The 22,320-nt window shown below is 47.7% G+C and overlaps 1 protein-coding gene across 1 annotated transcript in view; it reads left to right on the top strand.

Moving 5' to 3' along the window:
* MYRF (myelin regulatory factor) overlaps positions 1–22,320 on the top strand; it is an 80,573-nt gene that overhangs the window by 25,329 nt on the left and 32,924 nt on the right. The window contains exons 2-4 of the mRNA XM_010226388.2: positions 11,636–11,723; positions 12,681–13,016; positions 17,151–17,212. Of these exons, the coding sequence (XP_010224690.2) occupies positions 11,636–11,723; positions 12,681–13,016; positions 17,151–17,212 (486 nt within the window). The remainder of the gene's footprint in view (positions 1–11,635; positions 11,724–12,680; positions 13,017–17,150; positions 17,213–22,320) is intronic.

Genomic DNA, 22,320 nt, shown 5'->3' with positions numbered 1-22,320 from the left:
CCACTTTCTTTGTATTTCCTTCTTCTATTTGGGTTTTGTCAGGAGCTCATTGTTCATCCATGCACTACTCCCCTCTTTGCCCTACTCCTTAGTCATTGGAATGCACCATTCTTGAGTTTAGAGGAGGCGATTCTTGAATACTAACAAGCTCTTTTGGACCCATCTTCCTTCTAAGGCCCTACCCCTAGGATTATCCCAAGAATGTCCCTGAAGAGGTCAAAGTTTGCTCTATTCAAGTCCAGGGTTGTATTCCTACTTTTTGCCCTACTTCCTCCTCCCAGGATTGTGAACTCCACTATCTCATGGTCACTGCAGCCAAGGATGCCCCCAACCTTCACAATTCCAAACAGCCCTCCTTGTTTGTTAGTAGAAGATCCAGCAGCACACTTTTCCTCATGGTATCCTTCATCATCTGTGTTGAAAAACGATAACTGATGCTCTCTAGGAACCTCCTGGATTCCTGTGCCTCGTTGTGTTGTTCCTCCAGCAGATGTCCTGGTGGTTGAAGGCCCCCATGAGAATGAGGGGCTGTGATTGGGAGGCTACTTTTAACTGTCACCACCTCATAGAATCACAGAATGCTTAAGGTTGGTAGGGACCTCTAGAGGTCATCTAGTTCAATACCCCTGCACACGTAGCGTCACCTAGAGCACGTGGCACAGGACTGTGTCCAAGCGAGTTTTGAAGATCTCCAGAGAAGGAGACTCCACAATCTCTCTGGGCAGCCTGTTCCAGTGCTCTGTCACCCTCACTGTTAAGAAATTTTTCCTTAAATTCCTGTGGAACTTTTGATGCTTCAGTTTCTGACTGTTTCCTCTAGTTCAGTGGCAGCTACCAACAGAAAAGAGGCCAGCACCATCCTCCTCACTCCCTCCCTTGAGGTACTTATAGACACTGATCAGATCCCCTCTCAGCCTTCTCTTCTCCAGGCTGAACAGGCCCAGCTCCCTCAGCCTCTCCTCACAGGGCAGATGTTCCAGGCCCCTGATCATCCTTGTGGCCCTGCGCTGGACTCTCTCCAGCAGCTCCACATCCCTCTTGTACTGTGGAGCCCAGAACTGGACACAATACTCTAGATGTGGCCTCACCAGGGCTGAGTAGAGGGGCAGGATCACCTCCCTTGACTGCTGGAGATGCTCTTCTTCATGCACCCCAGGATCTCATTGGCCTTCTTGGCCACGAGGGCACACTGCTGCCTCATGGTCAACTTGTCGTCCACCATGACACCCAGGTCTTTCTCCGCAGAGCTGCTCTCCAGAAGGTCAGTCCCCAGCCTGTACTGGTGTCTGGGGTTATTCCTCCCCAGGTGCAGGACCTTGCACTTGGCTTTGTTGAATTTCATGAGGTTTTTCACCGCCCAGTTGTCCAGTCTGTCCAGGTCCCTCTGGATGGCAGCGCAGCCCTCCGGGGTATCAGCTACTCCTCCCAGTTTGGTATCATCAGCAAACTTGCTGAGGGAGCACTCTGTGCCTTCATTGATGAATAAATTGAACAGGACTGGACCAAGGACTGACCCCTGGGGGACCCCGCTAGCTACAGGCCTCCAACTAGACTCTGCACTGCTGATCACCATCCTCTGAGCTCTGCCATCCAGCCAGTTCCTAATCCACCTCACTGTCCACTCAACTTCCTCAACTGTCTTCATTAACTTCCTCTTCCAGAACTAGTGGCCTGTAGCAAGCAGCCACTGCAGTGTCACCCATGTTAGTCTGCCGATTAATCCTTACCCATAAAGGGTAAGGGTTCTTACCTCTTGACCTGCTCATCACCTGCTCCTCAGCAGCATAAAAGACTACTGTTGTGTATTGGTTTCCCAGTAAATTGCCACCAAGTGCATTGTCCGGGGAATGTTGCCACCAAGGATGAGGATAAGGCTGAGGTACTTAATGCCTTCTTTGCCTCGGTCTTTAATACCCAGATCAGTTATCCTAAAGGTATTTGGACCCCCGAGCTGGAAGACACCTGTGGGGAGCAGAATAACCCCTCCCCCGTATTTCAGGAGGAATTCCTGAATTCTAGCAGGTCACTGACCACTCCATTTGGACACTCATGAGTCTATGGGGCCAGATGGAATCCACTTGAAAGTTCTGAGGGAGCTGGCAGAAGTACCTGCCAAGCTGCTCTCCCACATTTATTAGTGGTCCTAATCAACCAAGGAGATCCCAGATGGCTGTAGACTTACCAATGTGACACTCATCTGTAAGAAAGTTTGGATGGAGGATCCAGGGATCTACAGGCCTGTTTGCCTGACCTTGCTATCAGGGAAAGTTACAGAGCAGATCATCTTGAAGGGCTATCACACAGCATGTGCGGGACTGCCAGGGCATCAGGCCCAGCCAACATGAGTTCATGAAAGGCAGGTCCTGCCTCATCAATCTGATCTCCTTCTATGACCAAGTGACCTGCCTAGTGGACGAGGGGAGGACTGTGGATGGGGTCTGCTTGGACTTCAGTAAGGCCTTTGACATAGTCTCCTACTGCCTTCCCCTGGAGAAGCTGGCAACTCATGGCTTAGACAGGTGAACTCTTCACTGGGTAAAAAACTGGCTGGATGGCTGGGCCCAGAACGTGGTGGTGCCAGCTGAATGTGAGCCAGCTGTGTGCCCAGGTGGCCAAGAAGGCCAACAGCCTTCTGACTTGTGTCAGGAACAATGTAGGTGACAGGAGCAGGGAAGGAATTGTCCCCTTGTGCTTGGTGCTGCTGAGGCTGCACCTTGAATACTGTGCTCAGCTTTGGGCCCCTCACTACAAGAAAGGCATTGAGGTGCTGGAGTATGTCCAGAGAAGGGCAACAAAACTGGTGATGGGGCAGGAGCGCAGAGCTGATGAGGGGCGGCTGAGGGAGCTGGGGTTATTTAGTGTGGCGAGGAGGAAGGTTGAGGGGACCTTATTGCTCTTTAGAGCTACCTGGAAGGGGGTTGTAGTGAGGTGGGAGTTGGTCTCTTCTCCAAAATAACCACTGATAGGACAAGAGGAAATGACCTCAAGTTTTGTCAGGGGAGGTTAGATAGTAGGAAAAATATCTACATAGAAAGAAAGGTGAAGATTTGGAATAGGCTGCTAGGGAAGTGGTGGAGTCACCGTCCCTGGCAGTGTTCAAGAAATGTGTAGAAAGGCACTTAGGGACATGCTTTAGCAGACAGGATGGAGATGGGTTTACTGTTGGACTAGATCTTGAAGGTCTTTTCTGACCATAATGATTCTACGTGTTAGGTGGCAATAATAACCTGAAGGTAACAAAGGCAGCCTAACATGTGGTACCTCAGTTTCAGTTCTGAGATGAGGAAGTGTCAGTATGTTTAAGTGAAATGGATTTGGCTGGTCCTATTGTCTCCCCTTTCCAGCCCTCCAGCACCCTCAATCCAAAGAGGGAGATAAAGGCATATCTTCTGTGAGACTCCAAACAAACAAGTCAATGTGCCCCTCCAGGCAGTCATCTTCGACCCTGCCAAATGGCAACGCTTGTGTGGGTGCTGCTATTTCTGCCATCTTAGTGCATGAATTGACAAGCAGGCCATTGACGGCTGCAAGGACACACACAAATGCTCCACTGTGTCACTTCTCACACCTTCCCCTCCTCCTCCCCAGCCCTGATGCCCAATGGACAATGGCTCTATCTGTGCCAAGGTTCACAGCTGGTAAGGGCGGAGGAGAAGCCAGGGCAAGGGTGGAGAAGCCGGAAGAGGAAGGGACTTGAGAGAGTCCAGAGGGATGATGGTTCTGAGAGGGAAGTGATAGTGGGAGAAGGGATCTGGGGAAATATGAGAGGGGCTGGAAAGTGAGGGTGGAGAAGATACTGAGAATTGGCTAAAGAAACACCCAGAGAAGGCAGAGGAGGGGAGGAGAAAAAAGTCAAGAAGGTTGAGGTGGGGAGAATGGAGTTTAGTCATCTTTTCTGCTTAGAGCTGTCATCCTTTTTCCATGAGGCTTCCTGAGGGAGATGTCTCTTTGCTGTGCAGTTACACAGATTAATGCTTTTCTCTGACTCCTCCTGCCTTTTCTGCCTTGGGATTATCCCTCACCACACTCACTGTTCTCTCCTAGGCCTGGGAGAAGGTGGGAGGGTATTACTTTTCTATATAGGTACCTGTACAGGGATAGGTATCTTGGTCAATATCCCCCTCCTAGTACCACAGAAGAGAGAATAGAGATGCATTGTATAGCAGGTTTGGAGGTGAGAGTTACTATGGGCCTGAGACATGAAAATGGGTTAGGGATACTTCACTTTTCAAGTTATCCAAAGACACAGTCGTCAGAAATGTTCTTCAGAACACATAAGGAAATTTAGTCCTAAATGAGGGAAGAAGGGAATGCTCTAGAAAATGCAAAGATGCTAGTGAGGCCACTTCCGCTAACTCACTTGATACCTAGTATCAATTATTCCATGTTTTTTGTTGTTGTCGTTGTTGATATTTTCTGCCACTTCTCTGTTCATGTAGGTGGTTGTACCTCCTGACCACTGGAGACCATGTACCTCTTTTCCGCCATGCTCACCATGTTAACTCTTGGCTAAGTCCTGTTCTCTATTTTCATTTCTTATGATGAATACTTCCCTTACATCCTGCGTGAACTGGCATGGGAAAATAAGTTTCTTATCTCAGCAGTGAGTGGATTGCAGTGAGACTTAGAAATAGAAACTCTGATATTGTCCAGGAGCCTACTTAGAGTGCAAAATAACTGTCATGAGAGAGGGGATCATGAGGATACAGTCAGCCAAGGCAGAATGGAGGCTTGGCCTCTCCATGGAGAAGCTGGTGTGTGTTTTCAAAGCCCCTCTCAGCTGTTCTCTTCACTGATTTCTTTAAATTACGTGATATATGTTAGGCTTCCTGGGGCTCATTGGAGCAAAACAGTGTTCTGGATAATGCACTAATGAACAAACTCCCTCAAACTCCTATCCCCTATAACCCTGAGCTCTTCATTTTACCCCAGATCTTGCCTCACAGACACCTGCACCTCAACATAGATCGTGTTTCTGATGTGACTTTGGAGTCTGGGTTTTCTATCCTGGTATGAATGGAGTGCATGTGCATCCTTTAGTTTTAAAGGACAGTGCTCTCTGTGGTGATGGGCTGGCAACGTGGTACCCAAGGAAGGGGGTGCAAGATAACAGGCATACTTCTGCATTAACTTGGAGAGGTCTATCTCTTATGATGGGAAGGTTCATGTGTTGTGTGTGCGTTCATATGGGGGAAGGGAGTCCTAATACAACTGAAACTGCTCTGTAATAGCCTTTAATGGGATGTAGCCAGCTAGTGCAGATCAGCATAGCTCCATTACAGTCAGATCAAGTGAAGGCCTCTGAAATCATGGAGCTACATGGGCTGGCGCTACATAAAAGTTTCCCTTACTGACATATTTACTGACAATCTGCGCAGATCCCAGCAGCCTGTTCTGGAGAGAGTTGAGGCCCTTGGATGAAAGTGGTAAAGAAGTTGGTGTGTGAGGAGGGTCACAGGTCACGGAGAAACCATGCTGCAACTTGGGGAGGGGGGCAGTGAGGCTCCTTTGAGTACCATGGGCATCCGGGTCTTTGCTCTGTGGTGGTCTTGAAAAGCCCTTTCGGGGAGATGGGGGAGTGGTCTGGCTTTGCCTCCCACTCAGGTTACAGGAGCCACTTCTGCTGGGAGTGACTGGTTATTGTAACAGTCAGGTAATAAAGAACGTAATTAGGGAGGAATGTTGGGCCATATATCTGGGAAAGAGGCAGAGGCCATGCTGGTTGCAAGTAGAAGGGCTTCATCATCCCTTCATCACTGGAGGGAAAATTGTGATCCCTCCATGCCCTCTGAGTGGGTCAGGGTTCGGCATGAGGAGTAATGGGGAGATCACTGCACTGTCCCTCAAGTAAGGAGCTGTCTGTCTCTCAGGGAGCCTGCTGGCTGTGTCTACTCGGCAGGAACGTAGCCCATGTCTCTGGGCAGAGTCAGGGCTTTCCTTTCAGCCTGTACTGTGTCTGATCCTGAGGCAGAGGCAGGCACAGGAATCTTGTCACATTCCAAGACAGCCTAGGAGGAGATGGCTAAGGCTGTAGTGGTGGGTACCTTTGGGCCTTCCCCAACACGGCAGACTCAGACAGACTCCAGATGGTATGGAAGCAGATCTGGAGCTGAGTCCTGACGCCTCGTCTCCCTGGGCTTAGGTGGTGTTTGGTTAGAGAGCTGTGGTGTGGATTCCTCATGCTCGCGACTGGTCTATTAGCCAATCCACCAGGGGAGAAGGATAAACACAGGAGGAAGCAGAAGGGGGTGCTGAGCAGAGCAAGGCCTTGGGAATGTGCCGATGCTGCAGCCCAGCCTGCTGATTGCACAACCCATTGCGCACAGATGCAGGAACATGCTAGTGTGCACAGAGCATGGCTGATTCTTGGCATTGCTTTCCCCACTGCCATGCTAGGAACATCCAGCTGTGACACCCAGTGCTAAGCCTCTTGGTTGGAGTTGTGCACCTCACTACGTCACTAGCTGCCCAGGCCTGGTGTGCCACTGCCTGTATCAGCTTTAGTAAGAAACCAGGCAATATGAGTAGTGGCTTCCCGCTGTTGCTCTTGTGGGCCTTCCTGATTTACAGTGTATTTGCCAAGACTAAGAGCATTTGCCCTACCAAGCCATGTGTCCCTGTACACTCAGCACTCATTCCATTGTATGCTGGATAGCCCTGTGGCTGCAGTAAGAGATAAAACCCAACACCTGGCTGTGTGGAACTTCCCTGCTGTGGAACACACAGTTGGGAACTCCTGGGGTCTTCAGGCCTATGTTGCTTGCCCTGTTTTACTGTATACCCGCTGTAGATTTTGCCTTTTCCTCCTTGCTCAGCTGTAGTTGTGTCACTAGGGTGCTCTGTGCCTCAGTCTCCTCACCTTGTCCTAAGACTTGTGCTTTGTCCGGTGATGGTGGTGGGGGGAGGTTTTGTTCTTGGGCAGTTGAATGTGTTTTGCTGGTTGTTTTGACCAGCCAAAAGCTCTTTCAGAAGCTATGGACTCACCAATAGACCGGGAAGAGTTCCAGCTCCTGTGTTATACTGCCACTGGCATCCCTGTGATCTTCCTTTCTCTACTGTTTTTTATCTGAAGACTTCCCAAGCCTGCTGTAGACGAGAATGAATCAAGTGCCCTTTGGACCAGGTTTCACAGGTGAAGACCTGTGTACAGCGAGATGACAGACCTGGCCTACTTGCCTTTAACAGTTGTAGACTAAGGAGTATAAACCAACTGGCCACTGTCTTTGCATCTAATCACTGCAGCCTGCTTCCTCTCCTTGCCATTTGAGGCACTGCCTTTCAAAAGGAGAGAACTGACTTGAGGTCAGCATTGCAACAGTTCTCTAAACGCTCTTCGACACTTGTCTCTGCTTCCGGACCTGCTGGCAAGTCATACATGAAGTGAATGATCGGCAGCGCTACAGCCAGTGATGTTTGCAAACACCTGAGGGACAAGTGTTTGAAGAATTAGCCAATTTCAGAACAGACCATGGTACATATAACTTTTCATATCCTTCGTGTTTTGGGAACCAGGCAAAGCCGAGGTGGTGAAAATAGTCTATGGGTTGGGAAGTAGAAATGTGTAGCAGAAAGACTTACAGAGTCTATAGGTTTTTATTCTTCCAGTTTTCTCCTCACTAAACTTGTGTCAGACCACAGAGTGCTTATTTGTAATTCAAGGGTGTAACCCACACTGTTCCTCTGAAACCAAGAACAAAAATTGACCCTCAGCAATAAGGTGTTAGTGGCACAGAGAGGCTTTCAGCTTGGCACGGACTCTTTTCCTCCTCTTCATTAGTGTCCTTCCACCCTTTGCTGATGTTCCCCAGCCTGCTAAAACAGTTGACCTCATTGTCATCTCTAGGTTCCCACATCTGGTTCTCATTATGTGATCCCAGGATGCAGTTCTTTAAATTGCTGCCTTCCTTCCACCCCTAGGTGACCCAGGCAGGATTATGGGTGATTAGAAGACAGACAACAGAGCAAGAATAGGTGGGGGAGAGATTGTTATAAATAGAAGTACCATAAACTTACCAGCCTATCACTTGAGGTATATTCTGTTTTTAATCTCTCAGACCTGTAAATATGATGACTTGCAGAGGCCAGGCACTGTTAACTCTTTCAGACTCCTGCAGAACCATATGGAACGTGTGATCTCTTATGGCAGCCCATCAGAGTCCACATGGCCTTGAGGCCATGTGTATATCTCTGGAAAGAAATGGAATTTGGTGGAGGGCCTGGGAGCTTGGAGGTACTTGAAGATGAGACTGGGAGAAAGTTCTGGAACTAAGAGGATGCTTTGGCCAATTATGTAGAGGCACAGAGTCATGAGGAGACACAAGACTGCAAACCCATGCCATCAGCATGGGGGCACGGGGAGGTGCTGGAAGCACCTCTTTTTAGATGTTGATCATGTTTGGAAGTTTGGGAAAGAGAACTCTAACTGAAAGAGTTGTGAAATGGAAGGTTGTCCAAGATGATTTTGGGCAGAGAAATCTCACCATGTCTATACAAGAAGGCTAGCACATTGGACAGGACAGTAGTGTGGCAGTAGTTACTTGGCAGTGGTACCCTACTCCCTGGGGATGTTGCTGTGTGCAGAAAATGCTGACAAGCTTGTTCTTAGGAAGGTGTTCTTTGGCCAGTTTGGTGGGGGGCCTGCAGCACCCCTCTAAACCCACTGCTCTGGGATGGAAGGCAAAATTTGGCCTGTTGAGCTTTGGAGACATGAAAGGAGTGATGGGCAACATGCACTCTAGTATAATATATGGAGCAAGCACCAATACAGAGGCAGGGTCCTTCCTGGAGGAATGCAGAATGATAGCAGCCTGAAAGATTACAGTGTCTCCTTGAGCTCCATTTCTGTTTTTCTGGGACTCAGAAGTGCAGGAGTCTGTCCTGTGTGGAGCTGTGTGTGTGTTAAGTTTCCCAGGGTCCCTATTTTGTGGCTTCCAGCTCTCTCCTAATCCCCACTTTGAAGGGGGAGGGGGCATTGTTAGTGTCATTAGGAGCTCGTGACTCTAAGGAGAAGTATTAGCTTTTAATTAATCACCTAAGCTGGCTTTCAGTAACAGCCTCTACTGAACAGAAGTTACAGGCCATAAGATGCTCTTCAGGGCTGTCCGCAGGCACTTCCACGATACTTTCTCCCCAGGGAGCCGAGCAAGGACCCTGGGAAGGATGGATCAACTGAGGGGAAGAGAGTTCTCAGATGGTCAGAATGAATTAGAAGGAGCAATGAAAAAAGCAAGTTGAGTCCCTAACTCTCCTGGCTCAAGTGTCTTGGGTCCCCGCCTGAGGAAAGTCCTTTATTTTTAGTAGGCTTCCCCTCAATGCCTCCTCCCAAATGCACAAACAGCAGCCAGTAGCCCCCACGCCTTGCCGGCGGCCATTATCAGATCCGCTGTAGCTCCAGGGCTGTTCAGCTGACACACCTTTCACGTCAGGTGCTTATCTCTTTGCCTGGGTCTCAACCGACTTCTTCTGAAGGTGACTTTTAAGTCAAGGTAGTAATGAAAAAGTAAAGGCCAGCACCACTTAGGGCTCCAGAGGGCCTTCTGTCCTTTATGGAGAGGTCCTTGACTCCTTTTCCCCAATGGTAAAATGTATGGAGTTTGGAAGTGTGAAGGTCTATGGAAATCCCTCTTTGTCCCTCCTTCCTGGACAAACTCAGTAGCTTGTGGAAAGGCAGCAAAACTGGTAATCTGCCCTTTTTGCTTTTGTGAATACCACTTCCAATCCTGGAGTCTGGGGTAAGGACAGAGTTTTCTGATGGTGTTTGTCATGGATGCTCGCCAAACACATCACCTGTGATTTTTGCAGGTTCCTTCTTTGGCCAAGAGTGAGGCAGCAGGGTGGGGGGAGTGCTGAGCACCTGATAGAACAGTTTTGGCTGTTTGAGGGGTAGTAGGTTGAAGAGTAGCTGCTTCAAAAAGAGGTGCTTGGGTAGATCCAAGTATGCCAAGGTGTCAGAAGTGGAGTATAGCAGAGAGAGGTTGGGCCATAGGAGCTGAGCAAGGGAAGCATGTGCCCATGGTGCTGGCCCTCAGTTAACTCCTTCCCGTCCAACATTACTCAAAGTAGCATGCAGGCCATTGCTGCCACATCACGGCAAACTCAGGGAATGAGAAGAGAAGGTCGTCATGAAGAAATGACCCCTGCGCTGGCCCCGTGGGCTGTGGCATAGCTCGGGAACTCACAGGCTCTACTTCTGACCAGCCAAGGTGGTGGTCTGCCAGCTGTCTGCTAGATGTTTCCTTTGGTAGCAAGAGTTAACATGAGAGCAGTGTCGCCTCTTTCTCCCCTAGATTCTGGTTCTGGCACTGAGGCGTGCGGTACACAAAGGGTTAGGTGTGTATCAAGGGAGCAGCTATCCAGGTTTCTCTCTTTATCCAGGGTTACTAAGGGAAAGATCTCCCTCATCCACACACACACACACCCTTTCCATTTGGCAGAATTCCTAGCTGGATTTATTTCTGCCGATTTGCTTGTCTTGGTATGAAAGGGATTTGCAGAGGGGAGAGCTCCAATTGGCCGGGTGCAGGCTGAAACCCCTCGTTTTCATTTTTGCGGTTCATTGGCTAACCTTTCCCCAGTGCATGGCCCTTGTGGGGGAGGATGGGGTGTCAGTACTTGATTGTGTGCGAGCGAGGCTTTTGGGCAAGTGTCATTGTTTTAATACGAAGCTTTGGGGCTTTTCGGGAAGGGCCGTCTTCATTATTAGAGCTCAGGGGGAGGGAGCTGGGCCTTCTCTTCCACTTTCTTGGCAGTGTCTTTGGCAGTGAGGGTTGGCATCATCCCCAGAGGGCTGCAGACTCCCACTTCAGAGAGACAGATAAAGAATGCACTTTCTGTCAACAAAACCCAGCCCAGCTTCCCCAGAACAGAGGAGGGGAGGAGGAACCCCCTGGAAGAAAGGAGAGGAAAGTCCATTGCTTGCCCGCACAAGAGAGGGAAGAGAGAGGAGGGCTCCTGCAGGGGTCGAGAGCTGTTCCAGACTGTCATGGCAGCCATGGAGCAATTCCAGCATGTTCTGCAAAATGGAAGCAAGGGTCCAAAGGGAAGGAAAACCTTTCAAAATCACCCTCAGAGCCCACTTGTATAGCCCTGCCACACGACCCTTGCCTCTTCACTAATCATGTTCTCCTGTGGTCTGCAAAAGGCAGCACTCCAGTTGGTTATTAATGCTGAGGTGGCCATGGCAAGACCAGTGGTTCTTGCAGCTTCACTGATGGAGCCCATTGTAGACAACATAGCTGCAAGTTGGTCCTGGTTAGGCAGGCTCTGTGGAGAGTCTCTGTCAAATTTGATTCCATGAGCTTTCTCCCGTGCATTCTGAGCCTGACCCCTGGAAAGCTGCACGTCCCACAGCCAGATTGTGGCTCACAGATTCTGCTCTGTGAAGCAGAAGTCCCCTCTGGCTGTCCAGCTTCCCAGGCTGTGTTGTCCCACAAACACTGTCTCTGTCTAATTTTACACTGGGATGCAGATAGGTATGGACAGATGGTACTTGAACTGAAGGGTTTGATAATCTTCTTGGATCAGCTTCTTGACTCTGAAATGGTCTGGTGTAGGCTTTAGGTGATTCTGATGTCAAAGACAAAGCCTTTTCATGTCTTTCTCATGGCTCTTGCTTCCACTTCATCTCCCCTTGCAGGCCACGACATTAATGGAGCTTTGGAACCATCTAACATTGACACTAGCATCCTGGAAGAGTACATCAGCAAGGAGGACTCGCCAGATATGTAAGTGCTTCACTAGATCCACAACAGGAACAGTGTCCGCTGTTGTTTTCTGTGGAGAAAAATCAAGCAGTTCCCTTCATTGCAATGTGAGGAATCATTTATAAATCACTATATACCCTTGCTGCACCTTTGTCCCCTTTAAAGTCCTCCTTCAGTGCTCCTTCTTCCCTTATTCATTTCCCATCCTTCCTCCTGTCACTTCCTTGCTTCTTGCCTTTGAATTCTCCGGTCTGTCAGTCACCCTTTTCTTCCCCTTCTTCCTCTTGTCAGCACAGAAAAAGATTTTTCCTAAATCGCTTTGGGCAATGTGAAAGTAAAATCTTTCAGAAATCTCAGTGCAAGAGACTGAAGTCCAGCACAACACATTTTTCAAGTAGGGAAGGGTCTCCCTGTGCGCACTGACATCGGCAGAGCACAGGGGAAAGCAGACTGGCAGCAGTTTGGATGACCTGGGTCATAGCTTGGGAGCAGTATCTTGGAACGGACATGACAAAGCTACTTGCCTGCACAAGCCCGTAAGCTGAGTCAGAGTGAGCAGAGCCTGTTATCACACCAACTGTATCCCATGTTGTATTTGGCAAAGGAAGTGTTTTAGGCTTCAGATAGGATGTCCGTGTGGAAGTCATAGTGGCATGATAGGGACCTGACAGTATAACAGCGCCATGGTATAGAGGTGAAGGGAAATGGGGGGCTAGCCTTGATAAGCTTGATGCTGGTGTCCTGGGTGCTTTGCACCCTTAGGGTTGTGTTGGTCCCACCCATCCAAGGAACCTGCCTTTTCACATGTTCCTGCCAGCAACAGCAGGATGCTGACCTGTTCTGCTCATCTTCTGATTTCCCTAGTGCACCTGAGAGGTTCTGTCCCCACTGCTGCATGGCTGGGGAGGGAAGGGCTGGGTAGTGGGTGGAAAGTGCCATCTGCCTGTACCACTGAGGTTGTCCCCTTCTCTCTCACAGCTGCTTCCCTGACATCCCTGCTTCAGCCAGCTATGCACACCCCCAGCCCTCCAGCTCAGCCACCATCAATGTGCCTCTTGCCAGCTCCATCACCAATGCTGGGCATGTGACCAACCCTGCTTCCAGCGGTTCCCTCCACCTTCCTCCCCCAGGCAGCCAGATCCCAATCCGTCATGGTCCTCTTTTGACCAACCCTTGTGGACCCAGCTATGGCGCTCACCTCAACTGCAATAACAACAATGGCATGGTGGTGCCCAAGGGCTACCTTGGTGGCCACTGCGTAAACAACGTGGTCCCTCCAATCAAATCGGAGCCCAAGGCCTCCTATGCACCTGGGTAAGTGAGATGGGGGGACGGCAGAAAATTGGCAGGTAATGGGCCAGGCGTTCCTCTAAGGCTGGTGGAGCCTAAGTGTTTCCCACAGTCCCCTAATGTCTGACAACATCAATGAGTATTAGCCCTTGCTTTACAGAGATGCAAGGCCTTTTTTTATGAGTATGGGTTCTGAAGTTCTTGAAAGATTGTTCACAGTTTTGATCTTAAGTGTATGCTGTGGATTAGAGAGAATCAACAACTTCCCATATGTCAGCAGGTGGTGTTAAAACAATGGCTTTGGATTCTAAAGACAGTTATGCTATACACCTCCAACTGCATGATGGAAGAATGTTCTATTTTTTTTTAAGGAAGAAAAGAAATGTAGAATAAATTTGAAAGGTGAAAATTCAGTCTTCAGGATGTTCCCAGGGGGAACCCTGGAGCCCTACCCTGGGGGAAGATGTTAATGGAATTGGTCAGAAATGCACTTATTTTGGCCTGATGCTTTGGATACTTCACTCAAGAAAGACATGGCATCTGAGATGGATTTCTACTCCTTTGCAATGAACTCTGGATGCAGCCCTTGTAAAGGAGGAGAACTGCATTTTAGTATTGCTGATGGACTCGACTGGACATTTAGACCTGTGAGGAGAAAAGATGTGGTTCATGCTCTCTGTGGCAGCCCAGGCAGCCCAGGCAGGTAGGGAATGATCCTGTCAGGCTAGGAGAGCACAGAAACACGGCAGCTGGAGCCTGCAGCGGCTGAAAGGACCAGACAGAACCTTGGCAGAGAGCAACTGGACATGGAATGTTGGGAGGGTATTGCAGTCTTGCTGAGACAGAAGCTAGCATGATGGAGAGGTGCTAGAGACTGTGAGTCATGGAGGGAACCATGTGTCCTTGGTAAAATGTTGCTGAGCCCTTAGAGCTGAGAGAAGAGGATCATGTTCCCCAGATGCAGTGGTTATGTGTGTTCAGTTCTTGGCAGCTTTGAGTCAGTTGTTGTTTGCATAAAGCTTTATTGCCTGAAGACCCAAAGGGAAGAATACATCTGGTTTCTTCTTCTTCATGCACCTCTCTGGTCCTCTGGTCTCTGCTGCTCTCTTCCAGTCACGGGGAATTGAAACAAGGAGATGGGAAGCTGCGTAGATGACAATCAAAGTGTGCAGCAGTGCATCCAATAGCAGGAGACCTCAGCAGTTGGCAAGGGTCGTGCCAAAAGGATCTGTTTCATGGTCTGATCCATCTCAGTGGTACAGAGCCTGCTGTGGTCCTGCTGCCTTCCCTGTATAGTGACCCTCTGTGCCTTCTTCAGTACAGCTGATAGTTCCTAGATCTAAAATCGAGGTGAGGATGGCATCCAGACTGGCTCATCTCTTGCAAACCACACCAGCTTATCTTCCTCCATCTTCTGCCCTCTAGTGTTACCAGCAAATACAACATGGTGATTCCCAGACTTGGAAGCCTCCAACTTGCTGAACCAAAGATTTTAGCATAAACACGACTCCACTGGGATGTCTTTGGCTGTTTGGATGAACTTGAAAAAATCCTTCAGAATGAGGCAGCCAAAAAGAAATTGGCCCCTGTTTTATTCCCAAACTGGGGATAATACGGACTTCTAACTTGCTCTTTACTCAGAAAGCTAGAAGTAGCTCAGGGAGAGCAATGCCCCAAAGCATAATATGATACCTTTCAGTCATATCCCTTTCTTCTGCACACATCTGGCATTCTCCAGGATGTGAGAGGTCATGACAAAGGATCACATCTCAACTGTGTTCATAAATTAGGCCAAATTACATGTCTGCTAGTTATATGTCACCTTGCCTTACATCAGAACAATAAATCTCTAGTCTGATGAAGACATCAGAAACTACTATGGCTGTGAGAAGAGCTCTGTATTTATTTTGGGGCTGGGACAAGGTGACTGGGGATATGGTTTAGTTTTGTTTAGTTTTGTGTGTGATGGATTCTGGCCTTGGCACACGGCTATTTCAGCAGACTCGTCCAGAACCTGGTGATCACTGAAAGTAATGGAAGCTGCATTCTTAGCAAATCCTTGTTACTGGACATGGAGAGCTTGGTTTAGGTGTGATGAATTGGGTCACCTTTAGCATTCTTTAGCATTCAAGAATAACTCTCTTCTGTTGTCCTAGGTTTTTCCTGAAGAAACAGTCTTAAGCGCTGGATATCAGTGAACCCTGTCCTTGGGCTACGCATGTCCTCCTGACCTCCTTACACTCAGAGTGAACCTTGCAGTATTGACCATCTTTTTGCACACATACCTTTTCTACGATTTCAGGATTCCCTTAAATCCCTGGTCCTTCTGTTATTGCCCAAAACTTGGCTTGCTGAGGCCCCAATCTGTATCAATTTCTAGAAAATAAAGAGAATGAAGTTATGGCCAGCTTGGCAAGAGGAAATAAGGAATAATAACTCCTGACTCAGAGCTTGTGGGGGAGAAGGAGGTAGAAATGAAGGTGGAACATGAGCAAAAAATGGTGCGAGTTCTTTATTAGGATTATCCCACCCTATGTCTCTGTAGCAACTCTTGTGTACCAATTAGTTGGTGAGAACCTATTTCCTAGGCAGTTGACTCCTTTGGTACAGGTGTCCTGGTGGGTGCTTTGGTTTAGTTGGAGTTCTGGGTACCTTTGGGAGCAGAAGGATATGGTTTGAGAGGCTTGTGTGTGGTTCTGCATGTTTTTTCCCCACAGACTTGAGAGCTTAGTTTGCTTTTCAGACAGTTTTATCCAAGAAGCACAGTTTAGTCTGGGAATATTTTGCTGCCACAAGCTAATTCCCTGTCTTATATCAAAGACAGGGAGTGAAAAAGGCTCCCCATTGAAAACTGACCTTTGACAAGGAATGTGATGTCAGGAGCTGAGGAGAAGAGCACAGCCAGGCTTTCTTAGAGTACACTTTGGCAGGTTGCTGGGCTGCTGAAACCTAGTGGAATTTGCTGAGGCTGTGTCAGCTGGGATGCAGCAGATACCAATCGGCAGACAGAATATCTCCAAGACAGGATAACCCCCTGCCAAATATCTCCATGGAGGCAGATCTTATTGCTGATGTTACAGTGAGGTGAGCTGTAGTCTAGAGTGTAGGCAACAAGTGTGCATCCAGCCTGCAAAGCCACCGTTTCCCTGCAGTCTCTGCTGTGACTTTGGTTTGCAGTGGCCATGACTTGGTCTGCATGAGACCAGAGCCTCAGTCTTTTCAGTGCATTTGGTCTGTGTGTTACCAGAAAACAACGGGTGTCTGAGGCATACAGGCTCTTTATTTGTGCACCAAGATGCCTGAAGATCTTCCTTGGCATGGAGGTTTGTGAGTCTTCAACTTTCCCCCTCATGGGGTTGTGCATGGTGGAGGGCTGGAAAAAAAAAAGTTCAAATTAATTCATGAAAAGATGCTTTAGAAAAGGCTAAAGAATCCATCTGTCTGCAGCCTGAGCTGACTGAAGATAAAAAAAAAAACATAATAGGAGCTAAAAGTAGGAGTAAACCAGCTCCCTCCCCTGTGTCCATGCTGCCATTGCATAAGCAGAAAGTCAGTTCCTAGGCCTGCTGTCCTGTGCTATGGATTGTGCTGGATAAGGCCACTGAGATTTCATACTTTCATTTCTTTTCGCTGTTGGCCAGACTCTGCTCTTGGTCACACTGGATTAAAGCCAGGGTGATGCTGCTGGCAGCTCTGGTATTCAGGCTTGTATAGGTTGTGAGGCAGTGCAGGAATCAGTTTGCAGGCTTCTCAGCCTTCACTTCCATGCATCAGATTGGAGGTCAGAGACAGGCTTCCCCAGAGGATCCTGTTTATTCATAGTGAAGCAAGTGGTCTTTCTCTGGGAAACGCATTTTTGTCTGGCTACTTTTAACTGGTCATAAGGAAAGCCCTATTGGCAGGTCAGCAAAATGTCTGTCTCTGCAGATGAGATCAAAAGAGGCCCTGGGGGAGAGGTTCCATGTGACAACTACAGCAGTCTTTACCTTGTCAGCAGGAGACACTTGGGATAACAGGGATCTGCTGTGGGTGCAGCTGAGAAGACCTTTTTGTTTGGAGGCCGGAAGGTGCTTTGATCAAGCTGGATCTGTAAGTTGTGTTGGAAGCTGATTTAAAATAACCCTTTTTTTTTTTTTCCCCCCCTTAATCACGCTGCAGCACTTTACCCGACTCTCCCCCGGATTCTGGATCAGAAGCCTACTCCCCTCAGCAGGTGAATGGTAAGTGCTTAAAAGAAAGTGTGTGTGTGTGTGTGTGTGTGTAAGGGTGGTGGAAATCAAAAAAAACAAAACCCAACATCCTCCCCCTCTTCGTTCAGCGAAAGTGGTTGGCTCTGAAATCTTTATCAGACGGGAGAAAACAGGCGGCTGCAATACGTGGGGAGATTATCACTTAGTAAATATCCCTAGACTTTCGCCTATTGTTCTACTGCTAGTCTTTGCAAGGGGGGAGTGCGAATAAGAGAGGGAACAGAAGAGAAGGTGAGGTGTGAATCCATTTACACTGTGAGAGATCGGCAGAGTGTGGCTTGTCCCCAAGCAGGGTGGGATGTGGAGCTTGTTAGCCTCCTTGTCCTGCCCGCTGCCTTGGGCGAGTGAAAGGCTAAGAGTGAAAGCACGTCTGAAATGAAGCCCAGCTCGGGGAGACAGAAATGAACTCGCCGTTCAGCAGTAAGTTCCTTCCAAGCCCTTCCCTCCCCTTCAGTGAGAAAAACTTATCCTGGGCGGGAGGGGGCTTCTACCCGTCCTGGACAGGGGAGGAAGAGTTAGGCCTCTCCCTGGAACAGGCAGGGTCACTGCCAGGCTCTCCTGGCTCCCTGTGGGGACGGGGAAGCCACTGGGTGTTATTTTTGACCTTCACCATGTTTTGATGGAGACTTGGTGAGAAAGGAAGGTTGCTCCTGATCTCCCTTTCCCCTCCCCAGAAGCACCCTCTTCCCCAGATCCAGCCCAGTCCCCACCAGGAACAGTGCCTGTTTTTTTTTTTCGATTGAAGAGGTCAAGAGTTCTGTTTATCTTACAAAAAAATCCCTGGAATTCCTCCTGGCCCTTCCTTAAATATAACAAAGAGGCCGCATGGTTCACCACAGGAAGAACTGCTTGACATACTGGCAGAACAGCAGCACCGCTGCTTTGGGAGAACAGGAGAAGGAGAAAGAGGAGAGTACCCACAGAGCAGCTCATTCCTCGTGAGGGAAGCATCACATTCTTGGATCTAGTTTTTCTCTGGATCTCATACTGCTAGGAACACAGAGCATGGGCCCTGCATTTGGCAAATGCATCAGCAATTATGCAGCCTCTTTCCCTGCCTTGGGTTAGAAGCATGTGGAACTTGCTTATGATTACCTATGGAGATAGTAAAGATTGTGTTTGGAGCATCTGGCCTCCTAGTATCCTTCTGGAAGGGCATGTTCTCTGAAGCTTCTGCATGGGTTGTCCCTTGAAAGCAGCACACAGTGTCCCAGCTTGTACACAAGCTACCAGTGCCATATCTGGAAGGACAGGACATTTGCTAAGGACATTCTAAAGAACTATTTCTTGCAGTGTTTTGCACAGGAGAACATGAATGGTCCTCTTCTGGCCCTGAAGCAGCTGTCTGACTCTAAGGGCTTGGCCCTCCTAAAGGTTTATTAGGAGGTCGCTAGAAGTTTTCTCAACCAGCTGGGATGAAAAGTGCAGAGACTGCTTGGCCGGTTGTGTCACTGAACTGTGCTAATCTTTGCCTAAGATTGTGCTGATGGAAGTTGAATCAGGGACTGCAAGGGGACACACTGTGCAAGATGTCAGGAAGAGAGCTGGGCAAGGGGCATGGCATACCCAGTTTCATCACAACATGACTGAAGAGCAGAGCGATACTGAATCCCAGGGTTGTCACCTGTCAACCAGCTATTGCATTAAATCAAAGCTGGACTTTGTTCCTAAAGTCATAATTCCGGAGTTTTTTTCCTCTATTCTCCCCAAATAGTTGCAGTGTCGCTTGTAGGACCCTCAGCCCTGGTTCTGAGCTTCTTGTTTGGGAGATAAGATGCTGTATAGTTTAGTTCATAGCTCTGTGGACTTTGAGAGAAGTGAGGCAGTGCTGTAGGTGGTTTGATCTGGTTCTGGCTGCTAATTCTTACTCCCAGTAACCTCTGTATCCCACTGCTGTTGCCATAAACCAAACCCTCCCTTTCCAGGGAGCATGTGTGCCGTTCCCGATGTGGCTCTTCCTGCCCTAGCCTGCCAGGTTCAGACCATAGGTCCTTGCTTGCTGCCTGCTGCGGGGCTGGGACTGGCCCCTGGCAGCTCCTAGTCTCCAGCTTACCCCAGTGAGCTAGTGCTATCCCTTTGAGCAGAGAACTTTGCTCTTCCCTGGGCTGCAGTGTGTGCTGATGCTCAGCTAGACTCCCCTAGAATTAGCTAGATTCCTCCACCCCTCTTTGGGTAGCCTTCCATGAAAGGTCTCTGTTTACATACCTTTCTAGACCCCAGAATTGAGAAGAGGTTTTTTATTTCTAGTCATTTTGCCTCATTGGTCAACAACTGACTTGGCCTGTTGTTCTGAATGACCAAAGTTCATCCAACTTAGTTTCTGGTTCAAGGCTGGCTGGTGGCACCTGCTTAGGGAGGCACTCTAGAAAAGACCATGCAAATTTCTTCCCTGCTGTACCTTCCAATGGTTTCACAATCTGTAATGAGCTTCATGCATTTTCTTCTTCTTGCAGTTTGCTAGTGTTTTGTTTCATCAGTTGCCTGCGCTTCATTTTTCTTAACATCTGAAGACTGATTGCCAGGTTGAGTTTGCCTGGATTTTGTCTTGTGCACAGTGGTGAGATAGGAGGAGTGGATGTGGACATATGGAGTGACCTTGCTGATCTCATCCTATGAGACATTTTTGTGTAAATGGAAAAAAATGTGCTAGCTGCTTTGCCATAAGTCAAGCCTTCTTCTAGTGCTCTCTCCTCTGGATCACTGCTCTCTTGTGTCTGGCACCTTGCAGGTACTCTGCTTTGATGTCTTGAGCAGCAGTCCCTTAACTGGACTCTACTGGAAGCCCAGGAGTGAATCTTCAGACAGGCTTTGGTGCAGTGGAGTTGAGAATTCAGCAGACCTTGTTTGTTCAGCAAGGTATCCCTGCTGTCCACATACTTTTCCTCCTCCCTCATAAGAGGCTTTGCCTTGAGTTTGCATCACCTGCAGAGCCGTTGTCCCTTCCCAACTCCTTTGCTTCCTCATATTCCAGAGAATCACCCCAGGAGCAAGTGCCTGAATTTCTGCAGAGACACCTGAACTTGCAGGCTAATGCAAACACCTTCACCATCCATTAGGCAAAGGTTGTGAAAACAGATGAGCTTTGTCCTATTACAGAAAAGGTCAGTGAAGTTCTGCTTTACAGAAGTTTGAAGAGAAAGCTGGTTTGTGTGGCAGGCTTGGGAAACATTTCCCATAGATCCATAAACTTAGTGAAAAGCTCTTATTTTGAATCCAGTAGCTCAGTCCCACATGTTATGGCTATCTGAGTCTTGCTTCTCAGTTCAGGCTTCTTAGAGGATGTGCTGTCAGCTGGACATGAGCTGTTTCAGCATCTGGCTTTCTATCAAGTTTTGGTTAAAACTGTATGTGTGTGCTCTCTCAGTACAGATTTGGTGGACTTCCGTGTTTTTTTTTTTATTTCATGTTATCATTTATCCAGTGTTTAAAGGACTATGCTGTCTAACTCTTTTGCAAATACTTTTTTTTTTTGAGTGGAATAGAGATCTTCAATTTAAATGCTAGGATTGGAGGGAAGGGCACTGGATTTTAGATATGTCACCTTCTCCAGGAGTTACCTGTTCCTGCCTTGAATTCCCACTTAACTACATCCAATATATTCATTTTTTTCTATTTGATTTTCATGGAAAAATTTGCAAATGCTTTCAGGTCCTATTTTTCTCAGCATGACATTTTCAGCAATCACTATTCAGGATTTTTTTTTTCTCTCAGATGTAGGATCTTCAATATTAAGATTTCTCTGTACACAGATGTTTCTGTACAGATGCTCTTATAGTTTTTGTCAAGTTATTTTCATTGGTGTCTTGCACTAGAGTTAGCATTAATTCTTCTAGTCTTCCCGTATTTCTCTTTTCACTTCTTTTCTTCACTTGCAGTATCTGATAGTGGAAGGGTTTGATTTTGCTGAAAAAAACATACCCCAGGTGGATATTGTTATACCTCTTTACATTGTTTGTTTGGACCTCCGGTAGCAACAATGAAACTAGTGTAGCAGATTAATTAGTCAGATTCAGGTCTTTGTTTTCACCTACGTACAATAAAAGCCTATTCCATTTTAAGGTGCATCAAAAGATAAAAATGAGCTATTGAATGATACCAAAGCTGGCAACTTTTTAAAAATTTGGAGCAGATACCTACTATTAGCATCATGGATGAATTTTGTTGGCACTTCACAAAGATTTCACAGTAGCAGTCACCAATGTGACCAGTCAGTCAGTTTCATTGACAGTTTCATACAAACTCAGAGAGGCCCAGAAATTCATTCCTGCTCCATCTGAGATGAGCATGATGTTTTTTCAAGTCTTGTTGGCATGCCAGCTTTCTTAGCAAGTAAGCTTTCCTTTAGAAAAATCGTTTCCAAGTATTATTTCCTTTGGTTAAGTCACTACTTTCTGGACATTTTCTAGGCATAGTCGATGAGAATCTACCATCTTGTCTAGCTGCACACATCTGAAATTTCACTGCAGAAGTTCAGATTAATTCCGCAGGCCCCTTTCTCTTCAACGGACAGAAATAAATTCCTTTCCGCTACCTTAGACTCCTGCTATAACGTGAGATGAGTCACGTCATGAATGATCTCATTTTTTTCATGAAGCCAGACAAATTGTTTGTACGGATATTCCATGAACACTGATTGTCTACTGGCAGTGTTTACCAGCCACACTGTTCTGCGCTAGAACAAGAAATCAGTAGGGACAGTGTACAAAACAATGCAAGCAAATGATGAACCTGTAAGATGAGCTGTTCAGACATACACAGAACTTTCTGAATAGGATCGCTTCTTGCCTCCAGAAACGTTTTGGTTATAACCAAAGCCCTCTGCTGAACACTGCTGTGCATTAGGCTTATGGCTAGCCAGGGTTAAGATGGGGCTGCAGAAAGTAATTTGCATGCACTTCCACACACCGAATGTTTATTTTCAGGGTGATATAGTCAAATCAACCCTAATTACGGCATCACTTCAATATCCAATTACAGGCAGAGGAAGAGGAAGGTAGGATAACATTTGAATGTCCCTTTTTGTTTATTTAAGGTAGAGATCAGTCATCTTCAGTTTTAAGCTAAAACACAAGTAAGTA

This window comes from Tinamus guttatus, unplaced genomic scaffold (assembly GCF_059628265.1).
Source record: "Tinamus guttatus ecotype Peru unplaced genomic scaffold, ASM5962826v1 Tinamus_guttatus_pri_ptg000546l, whole genome shotgun sequence".
NCBI classification, from domain to species: domain Eukaryota; kingdom Metazoa; phylum Chordata; class Aves; order Tinamiformes; family Tinamidae; genus Tinamus; species Tinamus guttatus.
The sequence above is the reverse complement of the archived record's forward strand: the minus strand, read 5'-3'. Positions and strand labels throughout refer to the sequence as shown.